The 12,448-nt window shown below is 42.2% G+C and overlaps 1 protein-coding gene and 1 pseudogene across 2 annotated transcripts in view; one reads left to right on the top strand and one right to left on the bottom strand.

Annotated features, from left to right (window-relative positions):
* Ulk2 (unc-51 like autophagy activating kinase 2) overlaps positions 1-12,448 on the top strand; it is an 88,554-nt gene that overhangs the window by 42,489 nt on the left and 33,617 nt on the right. For both annotated transcript variants that reach the window (XM_036195665.1, XM_036195666.1), the window contains 2 exons: positions 4,610-4,670; positions 11,687-11,824. In XM_036195665.1, the coding sequence (XP_036051558.1) occupies positions 4,610-4,670; positions 11,687-11,824 (199 nt within the window). The remainder of the gene's footprint in view (positions 1-4,609; positions 4,671-11,686; positions 11,825-12,448) is intronic.
* LOC118590163 lies at positions 6,005-7,038 on the bottom strand (annotated as a pseudogene).

The following is a 12,448-nucleotide window of genomic DNA, read 5'->3' as shown; positions in this document are numbered from 1 at the left end:
GTAGAAAATAAACGCAATTAAGATTTTGTTTTGTTTTTCAAGATAGGGTTTCTCTGTGTAGCCCTGGCTATCCTGGAATTTGCTTTGTAGACCAGACTGGCCTCAAATTCAGAGATCTGCCTGCCTCTGTCTTCCAAGTGCTGGGATTAAAGACCTGCCCACCAGTGGGAGCTTGAAAGCTGTGTTTTAGCCAGGCATAGTGATGTGCACCTTTAATCCCAGTACTTGGGAGGCAGAGGCAGGCAGATCTCTGTGAGTTCAAGGCCAGCCTGGTCTACTTAGCGAGTTCCAGGACAGTCAGAGCTACATAGTGAGACCCTGTCTCTAAATAAATAAATAAATAAATAAGCGGGGGTGGTGGTGGTGGTGGTGGTGGTGGTGGCGGCCTTTAATCCCAGCACTCAGGACAGAGCCAGTCAGATCTCTCTGAGTTCAAGGCCAGCCTGGTCTACAGAGTGAGATCCAGGACAGGCACCAAAAACTACACAGTGAAACCCTGTCTCAAAAAACAAACAAACAAACAAACAAACAAATAAATAAATAAAAATAAAAACACACACAAGAAAGAAAAGAAAAAAGAAACAAAGCTGTGTCTTACCTCAGTGTCTGTACTGCGGTGGTATATATGGCCGTGACATCTCACTGGACTATCTCCTTTGTGGAAGCCTGCTCTGACATGGTCTTCTTCCTAAAGAATATAACCCTGTGGTATTTTAGCGTGTAAGAGTTAGTATAAAGTTGCACTTAATAGCCGGGCGGTGGTGGCGCACGCCTTTAATCCTAGCACTCGGGAGGCAGAGCCAGGAGGATCTTTGTGAGTTCAAGGCCATCCTGGTCTCCAAAGCGAGTTCCAGGAAAGGCGCAAAGCTACACAGAGAAACCCTGTCTCGAAAAAAAAAAAAAAAAAAAGTTGCACTTACTAGCCTACGTGTCGGGCATTTTAGCTGTAGCACTCCTACCTTCAGCTCTGTAGTACAGGGCTAGCTTGACTCTGTCTCAAGTGCACAGATCCAGTCTTCAGCTTTCCTTGTGGATGAGCACTGCTGCCTACAGAAACTGGAGAGGACTGCTTCAACTGCTCTTTCCTCTGTGCAGTTTAAAATAAACTGTGCTCTGGTTACATTTAAGGGATAGGATATTTTGACGGTAAGTATACCTAGTAAAATGGTTACCATAATGAAACATAGAACTATATTCTCACAGTAACATCTTTTCTTCCACAACATAAACAGTTATAATCTGCTCATTTATCAAAAATTCTAATATGCAAATTCTAATATTTACCTTATTCTAACTTTAATTTTTGTTTGTTTGTTTGTGTCAAGACAGGGTTTCTCTGTGTAGCTCTGTCTGTCCTGGAGCTAGCTTTGTAGACCAGGCTGGCCTCAAACTTAGAGATCTGCCTGCCTCAGCCTCCCAAGTGCTGAATTACAGGTCTGCACCATCACACCCTGCTTTGTTTTTTATTGAATTTATTTATGTATGTATATGTGTTTGTGAAGGTCAGAGGACAGCTTTCGGAAGTCAGTTCTCTCCTCCTGTGTGGGCCCGGGGGAATTGAACTCAGGTCCTCAGCCTTGGTGGCAAGCATCCTTACCTGCTGAGCCAACCTGCCAGCCTGTCTTTTTAAACCAAACGTTTAGATAATCTGTCTTTGGTCCTACCTTGAAAGGTATTGGCATCTGGTATTGCTAGTTATTTAAAGCCTTTTAGGGTCTGTGATGTAAAGTGATTTGTTTCTGAGTTAATCATTCTATTTCCATGGGTCAAGTAGATGAAAAAGAACCTAATCTTACTACATCAGCTTTCTGATTTACTTTCTTCCCTTCTTCCCTTCCTCCCTTCCCTCCTTAGTTTCTTTCTTGTTCTTTTTCCCTTTGTGAGGCATATTCTTAAGAGGTTTGTACTACCTTCCTGAGTGTGTGTATTTGTGTGTGTGTGTGGGTGGTGGTGGTGAATATAAGAATGTGGCACCAAAACCAGCCCCAGCTTGTACATTTCTATGGTAGTAAGCTTTTCTTCTCTCCTTGCCTGTATAAATACAGGTTCTTATTTGTCTCCTTTCACCTGTGAGGTTTCAAAGTACCAGTGTGAGATCAGAGGACAATATGAATAGGACTTAAATATAATTACTGAAAGCTTTTTTTGGGGGGGAGCCTTTTGTCATTAGGGATATACAAATTATTCAGACCTAAAGTCACTTGAAATATCTTCCCACTCTGTGATTAAGTTACAAGTTGATATGTAGTTAAGTTCCTTGCTTCATGCTACTTTTGGTTTCTAGGGATTACTTCTTTTTTTCTTCTTCTTCTTCTTCTTTTTGGATTACTTCTTTTGATTTAATTTTGTTTTATAATTACTTAGTTTCAAATTCAAAACTTTTTAAAAAAGTACATTTATGAAACATATATATGTGTGTGTGTGTATGTGTCCTTTTTTTAGATTTTATTTTTATTTTTATTTTATTTTATTTTGTTTTTTTCGAGACAGGGTTTCTCTGTAGCTTTGGAACCTGTCCTGGACTAGCTCTATAGACCAGACTGGCCTTGAACTCACAGAGATCCACCTGCCTCTGTCTCCCGAGTGCTGGGATTGCAGGTGTACACGCCACCACCACCTGGCTTAGATTTTATTTTTAATTACTTGTATATGTAGGTGAGAGAAGGTTGTACACTTGAATGCAGTGCTTGAAGAGGCCAGTCCAGATTGGATCCCCTGAATCTAGTGTAACAGACGGTTGTGAGCTGCCTGATGTGGGTGTTCGAACCAAGCTTGGGTCCTCTGGAAGAGCCATAGATGTTCTTAATCACTGAGCTGTCTCTCTGACCCCAGATGTACATTCCTGCCTCTTCTAGTTTCCTTACTCCTCCACAGGGTCTGTTTGAGGCTTTAGGTAGGCGCCTGTCTTGGTCCACGACTTTCTGTTCATTGCCTTCATTTAGTTTCCCTGGACCCCCTTATCACTACCTGACATTATTTCTCTATACCTAGAATTTCTTTTACTTCTAGGCTATAAGTACATGAGAGCTGGACCTGAGATGTTCCAAATAAATGCAGTCCAAATACGAGTCTCTTATCAGGGTCATTCACAGGAGTTTTTGCAACTCCCCTTTCTTTTCAAGTGAGCATAGGTTATCAGCATGTTTTCTTTTTCCAAAAATATATTATTTGATTAACTGTTATTTAAAATCACATAGAATGACATAAGATAATGTGATGTAGTGAGTATAGCAGTGACAGGCCTGAGTTCTCAACTGTGTGGAACTGAAATATATAAAAGATAGGCAAGAAGATGAAGATGGCCTGTGGTATCTGCTACTGCATTCAAAAGAACAATGTCTTATTCAACAAGCTATTCAGAATCTGACAGAGGTGTTATAAAAAGGATGGGTACTCCAGCATTCTGTTGAACTATGCTTTGTTTTATAACCAGTTAAGGTATAATATAATGTATATATATTCTGTGCAAAATTGTGTGGTGAAAGTCACTAAGTCATCATGAGAATCTGTCTCAAAAAGCCAAGAGTGTAAAAGCAAGCTCAGCATGGTGAGATATACCTGAAGTCCCAGATACAGTTTGGAAGGAAAGGCAGGGCAGATCGTGACGTGGGAAGGACTCTTGAGTCTGTGACTTTCAAACTAGTCTGAGCAACATGGTGAGGCACATCTCAACAACCAACAACCAACAACCAAGAACCACACACACAACACATAGAATTACCACACACACACAACACACAGGATTACACAAGGCTAGGAAAGGAAAGAGCACATGGGCAAAATGATATTGGGGACATAGTATTCAACACTTCTCAGTGATCTATGAAAAGGAACCTGATAAAAATAATAGCATGGTTTTTGTACATGGTAAATTGTGAAGAAAGACACAAACAGAGCAACACATATGGAACTTTAACTCAGAAAAAGATCATAGGCTATGTTGGGTGATGCCCAGCCACAGCCTACAAACACCCAGACAAGAAGGTCTTTCCCAGGCCTGCAGTTCAGATTCAGCCAGGAGAAATTAGTTCTTATAACTTTGAGTGGTGAATTTGCCTAAAGCCATAAATAATAACAAGCCCAGAAAGCCAGGCAGTGGCACACGCCTGTAATCCCAGCACTTGGGAAGCAGAGAGGTGGTAAATTGAGGCCAACCCAGTCTACGAAGTTAGACCCTATTTTCAAAACAAGCAAACAAACAAGGTTGTAGGTTTACTTATTGAGGGAATGGCTGGTTCAAGTTACAGCTTGTGTTTTTGGCTAGGTGTAGTTTTCTGTGTTCACCTGTTTCTCATGGAAGAAATCAAAGCATAAAAATTAAATGGGTATGGTGGCACATACCTTTAATCCTAGCAATTGGGAAGGCAGAGGCAGATATCTATGAGCTTGAGGCCAGCTTGGTCTACATAATGAGTTCCTGGACAGTTAAATGTAGAAAGACCCTGTCTAAGAAACTAAAACAAATGACTCCCCCCCCCCAAAAAAAAAACCCAAAAGTGGGGAATAAATTCATAATATATTCAGGCTATTTCTAAATCATCACGCTGGAAGAGATTTCCATTCTCTAAAGCATGTGGTATAACGGAATTGATTCTTTCTTTCTCATCAGATGATATGCCGATGGGAACTGCTGCCAGACGTGCTTCAAATGAATTCTTCATGTGTGGAGGGTATGTTTATATATTTTACCAGAAGAGTTTTCATATTTTGGGCCCAGGGGTGTGTTCAGTTGGTAGAATGCTTTCCTAGCTTGTACAGAGCCCTAGGTTCCACTGCAGGAGCATGTAGGTGAATACTATGGCACACTATTGTAATCTTAGCACTTGGAAAGATGGAGGGAGGATGATCAGAAGTTCAAGCTTTAATTTTAGAAACATTTTTCATATTTTGTTATTTTTGTGACTTTACTAAATTTTGCTCTTGATTTACACATGTATACATTCATGTGCATAACATGTATACATACTATTTTGGGGGTTCTTGGTTTTTGTTTTGTTGTTCATTCGTTTTGAGCCTGGGAGTTGAACCTAACACCTCAGGCATGCTACATAAGCACTCCTATTGAACTGTGTGCCATTACAATTTTTTTTCCTATTTTGAGATAGCATTTTGGTAAGTTGCTTAGGCTAGGCTTGAACTCATGGAAGCTCGAGCTGACTTTGAACTTGCAGTTCTCCTGTCTTAGTTTCTTGAGCAGGCTTGCACTACTAGGAAAAGCTAACAATTTTTTAAAAGAAAAAAATAATACTTTTCCTTTATGTGTTTATGTATGTATTTGCAGTACTAGAGTTTAAATCTAGAGCCTAGCACATGGTAGGGAAGTTCTGTGCCACTGAGCTATTTTCTCTAATTTTTTTGGTTTTCATTTTAAGACAGTTTCTACGTTATCCAGGCAACCTTGATCTAGAAATCTTGCCTCAGCTTTCTAAGTAGCTAGGATTACAGCCCTGTGTCACCAAACCCATTAAAACAATTTTTTTTTTTTTTGTGGCTCTAAACAATTTTATCTGAAGGAAAGAAAAGAGAGAGAGAGAGAAAGAGAAAAAAAATAAAAAGAAGCATCCCCAGAAGGGGAAGGCTCTTGGTGAGCCCCTGCCTGTCTTTCTTCCTGGCTTCAGAGACTTCCGCAGAGGCCCAGCTGCTCACTGGCCCCTCAACTATTCATGGGATAGCAGCCACCTAGCCTCCTTCCCACCTCTTGAATAAGCCTGCTCCCCAGAGTAATCAGGTGCAAATCTTAACTTCTGCTCCAGGAAGGAAGAGCCAGTGGAAGTGCTGGACCCAGAGAGTGTGCACAGATCCTCTGCTGGGTACTCTAAGCAAGCACAAGGCAAGCCCAGATTCAGTGTGTCCAGTGTCCACAGATACAGCACGTGTAGTGTGCAAAGGAGCACAAGGGCCCGGGGACTACACACTGGGAGCAGGCAAGGTCGTCAGTACACGTCCACTCTGTGTCTCACTCCACTCACTGCAGACAGACACACCACAGGGCCTCGGTTCAAAGTCACGCTTGCCAAACTGTCCAGGTCCCATGCCAGACGTGGGCAGTGAAGGAAAGGGGAATGGGGTTAGCTTGTTGCTCTGAGCTATCTGCAGTTCTAGGTCCCAAATCCCCCATCCCCACAGTTATTGCTGTCATTCTAACCCCTGATGCCGTAACTGAGCTCAGGAGCAGGTTCTTGTTTTTAAGGTCTTCCACCTGTTGTCAAGCACATCATTGTCTAGCTGCATGCAGTTGATCTAACCCCTGTAGTTCCTCAGACAACCGATGGTTGCTCTGCCGCAGCTCCTGCACATAATCACAGGCTTTGGACAGGATTCCACCTTTATCTAGCCAGACTTGGTGCTCTCCATAGAGCAGCCTGGGATGACTTTGGACAGCTGCACAGTCTAGTTGTTGATCTTGTCCAGGCGGCAGCGCTTCACTTCATTATGTTGAGCCTGGCGTTTCTGATCTTGAGTTGTTCTGGGAGCCTCTGACTCTGGGGAATAAGGGTGGTGCCTGGGGACAACTGAATGCTGGCTCCCTCCCTGTGATACTTCTTGTGGTGACATCATCACAAAGAATGGATTGTTACTGGGAGGGTTTGCCTGCCCCAGCAGTGCCTCTGAGCCCTGGGTGGTAACAACAGCAGTTGTACTTCCAGATGTGGTACCCCTGAACCATCTCCCACTGCAGTGCTGGGAAAGTAAGTATAATGTGTTTCAGCAGCTGTTCCTTCTTGTCAGCTGCATCATCACTGGTGAAAGCACTCTGGATCACTGCCTGGATCACTGTGTAGCAGGGTAGCCACTGATGGCACCAGTATCCTCTGTCTGGCCATCCAGCTGCCCTTCAGACACCTCGATCTCCCTGTACTTCACCTGGCCCCCACTCTCTGTTCAGAAGACATACTTGATGTTGGGGTCAGAGAAAGTAGCAGCTGACTGGATGCTGGCGACAGCTATACTAGTTGGGTCCTCTCCAGTGGCCGCTGCACCTTCCTGAATCTGCACTGTCCCCTCTTTGGTCTCAGCTGTTTTCTGCCGCCCCTTCATCTCCCTGTGAGGTGCTCACGCACAGAACTGGTCTGTTTTTGGAAGTCTTCGTATCTCCTGACTCAAAGGCCTGAGTGCTAAATCCAACCCAGGCTGCTTTAGTCGCCAGTTTCCCCTGGTGGCGTTCTCTCTCTTTGAGTCTAGGTCTCTCCATGGACAGCTGCTCATGCGCAATCGCAGCCTGCGGCCATCTTAAAACAGATTTTTTTTTTAAATTTTTATTTATTTATTATATATACAGTGTTCTGTGTGCATGTACAGCCGCAGATCAGAAGAGGGCAACAGATCTCATTACAGATGGTTGTAAACCACCATTTTGTTGCTGGGAACTGAACTCAGGACCTCTGGAAGAACAAGCAGTGCTCTTAACCTCTGAGCCATCTTTCCAGCCCTTAAAACAGATTTTAATTATGATAACAAATGCATAAACTCTATCCTCTTAACTACGTCAAAGCTTATAGTGCAGTAGGTTATGTATATTCTTATTGTTATGCAGCCTGATTAACCCTGGCACTCAGTCAAGTGACAGATGTTGCAGCTGATTTCCCCCACTTCCTGGGAGTATAGCCCCCCCCTCCCCTTTTGGTTTTTTCAGGACAGGGTTTCTCTGTAGCCCTGGCTGTCCTGGAACTTGTAGACTAGGCTGGCCTCAAACTCACAGAGATCCACTTGCCTCTGCCTCCTGAGCGCTGGTATTAAAAGCATACACCACCACCACCCAGCTGTGCTACCACTACCTGGTAGGAATATATCTTAATTTATATGCTGTGTGCCCATTGATATTGGTTTATAGAATTTGTGTTTTTGCCAATTAATTCTACGTAGCAATTTAAATTTTATTTATAAATCCAATATAGTAATGCAGAATTGTATATTTGTCCACATGTTTATTTACCTATACCTTAATTGATAGACTCCCCCTCCTTTTTTTTTTTTTTTTTTTTTTGGAGCTGAGGATCGAACCCAGGGCCTTACGCTTAGCACTCTACCACTGAGCTAACCCCCCCCTCTTTTTTTTTTAAAGACAGGCTCTCTCTCTGTAACTTTAGCTGTCCTAGAGCTTGATATGTAGACCAGGCTGGACCCAAATCCCACCTTTTTTTTGAAAACATGCTGATTTTTTTATTTTTTATTTTTTGAATGCCAAATGCCATTTATTGAAGGAGGAAGTCTTAAATACAGGCTTACAGCACAATGGGAGAACCCCGGAGGGCAGAAGTTCACTTCCAATGTTTTACAGTCTTGCATCTAAGCTGTTAACACCCAATATGCAGGATACACAGACAAGGAACTTCCCTTAAGCTTCATATTACTATCTAGTGTCTTTTTTTTTTTTTTTTTTTAATCAGGGAAAGTCTTTTCCGAACGTCTACATTTGGCAGGGGGTTCAAGACAGGGTTTCTCTGAGTAGCTTTGGACCCTGTCATAGAACTTTCCCTGTAGACCAGGCTGGCCTCACCTCACAGAGATCTGCCTGTCTCTGCCTTCTGAATGCTGGGATTAAAGGCATATGCCACCACCACCACCTGGCTAACATCTACAATTTTTAAAAAGTTATTTACTTGCCGGGCCGCAGTGGTGGCGCTCGCCTTTAATCCCAGCACTTGGGAGGCAGAGGCAGGCGGATCTCTGTGAGTTCAAGGGCAGCCTGGTCTCCAAAGCAAGTTCCAGGAAAGGCGCAAAGCTACATACCCTGTCTCGAAAACAAAACAAAAAGTTATTTACTTACTTGTGTGTGTGCATGCATTGTTCAATAATGAAAGGTACATGAGCAAAATTTAAATGTATGCAGAAAATATAAAAATATTCTTTCATTCTTTTTCTGGTTTTTGTTTGTTTTTCGAGACAGAGTTTCTCTGTGTAGTTTTGGAGCCTTTCCTGGATCTCGCTCTGTAGACCAGGCTGGCCTTGAACTCACAAAGATCCGCCTGGCTCTGCCTCCCGAGTGCTGGGATTAAAGGTGTGCACCACTGCCACCGCCCGGCTTTTTCCTTTTTTTTTGTTTTTGTTTTGTTTTGTTTTGTTTTGTTTTTGAGACAGGGTTTCTCTGAGTAGCCCTGGCTGTCTTGAAACTTGTTCTGTAGTCCAGACTGGCTTCAAACTCAAGAGATCTGCCTGTCTCTACTACCTGAGTGCTGGGATTAAAGGCATGCTCTCCTACCGCCTGGCTATAGAAAGCTTTCTTATACAGTAATCTTCAACTATTGAAAGTGTAATAAATGGGGTGGGGGTGAGCATACAAGACAAAGGAAAGAGAAGAAACATTGAGGCAGCTCCTTTACCCTCTGAACTTGGGACACTGTCAGTTATGTTTGGGGAGTAGGAGCAGTTGAACTCTTGGGGACTCCTGTCTTCCTATGGTTTATACTACTGTTGAGTTTGTATTACACAAGTGTCCGTGTTCACCACTTCTTTGTATACCAGAGGGCTCAGCTGGCTACATTTAACTTCATATCCTGTTGACTAGACAGGTTCTGCCCCTGCCCCACAAAAACTCTCCAGATCATACCCTGTGGTGTGACTAAATGTCCAAGGTGGTGCCATCTCTTCCTGTGTTTGTGGTATGAGAAGTAAGCATAGCACTGAGTTCTATACATGCAGAAGATCTGCCTTCCTACTTTCCAAACCTCCTGAGTGTTGATCACTATGCTGGATGCAACTTAGATGTCCAGAATTTTGCTGGTACTTGAGAGTTTTCAAACTACAACAGTGAGCAGCACTGTTAGCTACAGAGATAATTCACCTGTTGACCTCCAGGATTACTTTTGCTTAATGAGGTCTTCTCATGATTACTGAGGGCAGTGCCACTTTCCCCTGTGCATTTGCACAAATAGGCTTTATATTATTTTTTTTTACAAACATTCATTTGTGTATGTGTGTGTGTGTAAATATGCAGATGTCACAGTACACCTGTGAAGGCCAGAGGACAACTTGCAGGAGTGGGCTCTCTTTCCATCATCTGACAGATCAAATTCAGGTTGTCACATTTGGTAGCCAGCTAGGGCTATACAGTGAAACACATATCTAAAAAAAAAAAAATTGGAGGACAGGAAGTTTCCTGAGATGCCATGTTCCTGTTCAGGTGATTGATAGGCTCACTTGGATTAACTCTTTATCTATCTATCTATCTATCTATCTATTAATCTAATCTATTAATCTAATCTAATCTAATCTAATCTATTTTGAGCCATGGTCTCTCTACATAGCCCTGGCTGTTGTGGAACTCACTAGGTAGATAAGGCTGGCCCCATATTTTGGAGTGCTGGGATTAAAGATACTTGGTCAGGATTAATTCTTAAGGGAAAGGATGATTGTCTTTTGCTTCCTTCCTCCCTCCCTCCCTTCTTCCCTCCCTCCCTTCCTTCCTTTCTTGGTTTTTTGAGACAGGATTTCTCTGTGTAGTATGTCTTTTTCTTTTTTTAATGAATGAATTAAGCTTGATACAATACAAATTCTTTTTTTAAAAAGATTTATTTATTTATTATGCATACAGAAGAGGGTGCCAGATCTCATTACAGATGGTTGTGAACCACCATGTGGTTGCTGGGAATTGAACTCAGGACCTCTAGAAGAGCAGTCAGTGCTCTTAACCTCAGAGCCATCTCTCCAGCCCAACAAATTCTTATCCTAAATGTTTCACTGAGGCTTGCCCAGTGATTGAGTAAAACCAAAACTTATTATAAGCCACAGTCATCCTAGGGTCCCCCCTGCTATATAGCCTCCCTGGTTCTGTGGGTTGCAATCTGATTGTTCTTTGCTTTATATCTAGTATCCACTTATGAGTGAGTACATACCATATTTGTCCTTCTGGGTTTGGGTTACTTCACTCAGGATGATTTTTTCTAGTTCCATCCATTTGCCTGCAAATTTCATGCTGTCATTGTTTTTCTCTGCTGAGTAGTACTCCATTGTGTATATGTACCACATTTTCTTAATCCGTTCTTTAGTTGATGGGCATAAACTTTTTTTTTTCTTGTACAGTACTGAATAGCAGAATATGAGTAGATGAAACCTTTTTGCCAAAACAGGTGTTTTTCTGTTGTTGTAGAGGAACTTTTTCCCTAGATTATTGATATAGTTCTTTTTCCTTCCTTCCTTCCTTCTTTCCTTCCATCTTTCCTTCCTTCCTTCCTTTTCGTGTGTGTGTGTGGGGGGGTCTTTTTTAGATGGGGTTTCTCTGTTGCTGACCTGGGACTTAGAGAGCCACCTGTCTCTGCCACCATGTCCAGCTTTGATACAGTTAAAATTTTTAGTCCTCAACATGTGTATGATGCCAGGAGAGTTCTTTGTTTGTTTGTTTGATTGATTGATTGATTTTTGAGACAGGTTTCTCTGTGTAAGTTCTGGCTGTCCTGGAACTCACTTTGTTAGACCAGGCTGGCCTTGAACTCACAGAGATCTATCTGCCTCTGCCTCCTGAGTGCTGGGATTTAAAGGCATGGGCCATCACCACCAGGCTATCAGGAGTGCAGGAGTTTTCTTGACAGATGTGAATTTGGGGTACATAAGTTTTTTTAAACTGGATTATTTTTTACTCACATTTAAAAGTGATCATTTGGCTTTCTAGACTTTTCTCTAAATATAATTAACAGGTCAACTGAAAGAAAATTAGTCTGACTACTCTTTCTTTCTCAAATTGTGGTGGCAGGCAGTGTCAGCCTACTGTATCACCTCACAGTGAGACAGTCCCAGTTCCAGTTCCTACTCAAGTAAGAAATTATCAGCGCATAGAGCAGAATCTTATATCCACTGCCAGCTCTGGCACAAATCCACATGGTTCTCCGAGGTAAGCCAGTGTCTTTTTTCTTTTCATTTGTTTAATAGGTTTTGTTGTTGTTGTTACTGATACTCAAAGATTATTTGTGTTTAACCTCACAACATGAATTTGCCTAAGAATATAATTACCTAGGAAGAACTTGAGCTGGGGATATAGCTCAGTTACAGAATGTTTACCCATCATGCACAATTCAATACTTCATTCAATCCCACACACTGTATAAACTAGGCAAGATGACACATAACTGTGATCCTAGCTTTTGGGAGGTAAAAGCAAGATCAGAAATTCAGAGCTATTTAACTGTAGTGAATTCAAGGCCATCCCAAGCTACATGAGCTCTTGTCTCAAAACACAAAACCACCACCAGCAACAAAAACAGTTTTGGTGGCACACACCTTTTATTACCTGCAAAAAGAAAGGCAAATGGATCTCTCGAGTTGAAAGCCAGCTCGGGCTGCATAGCAAGCTCCAGGCCAGCCAGGGCTACATAGTGAGACTCTATCTTAAAACTAGAAAACATAAAGAAGAACTTGTTTAATAGATACTTTTTCTGATGTGGTGGCTCATGACTGTAGTCCCATCACTTGGGAGACCAAAGCAGGAAGATTGACAGTTTGAGATGACTCTGGGCTA

This window comes from Onychomys torridus, chromosome 8 (genome assembly GCF_903995425.1).
Source record: "Onychomys torridus chromosome 8, mOncTor1.1, whole genome shotgun sequence".
NCBI classification, from domain to species: Eukaryota; Metazoa; Chordata; class Mammalia; order Rodentia; family Cricetidae; genus Onychomys; species Onychomys torridus.
This window is presented reverse-complemented; position numbering and strand designations above follow the sequence as displayed.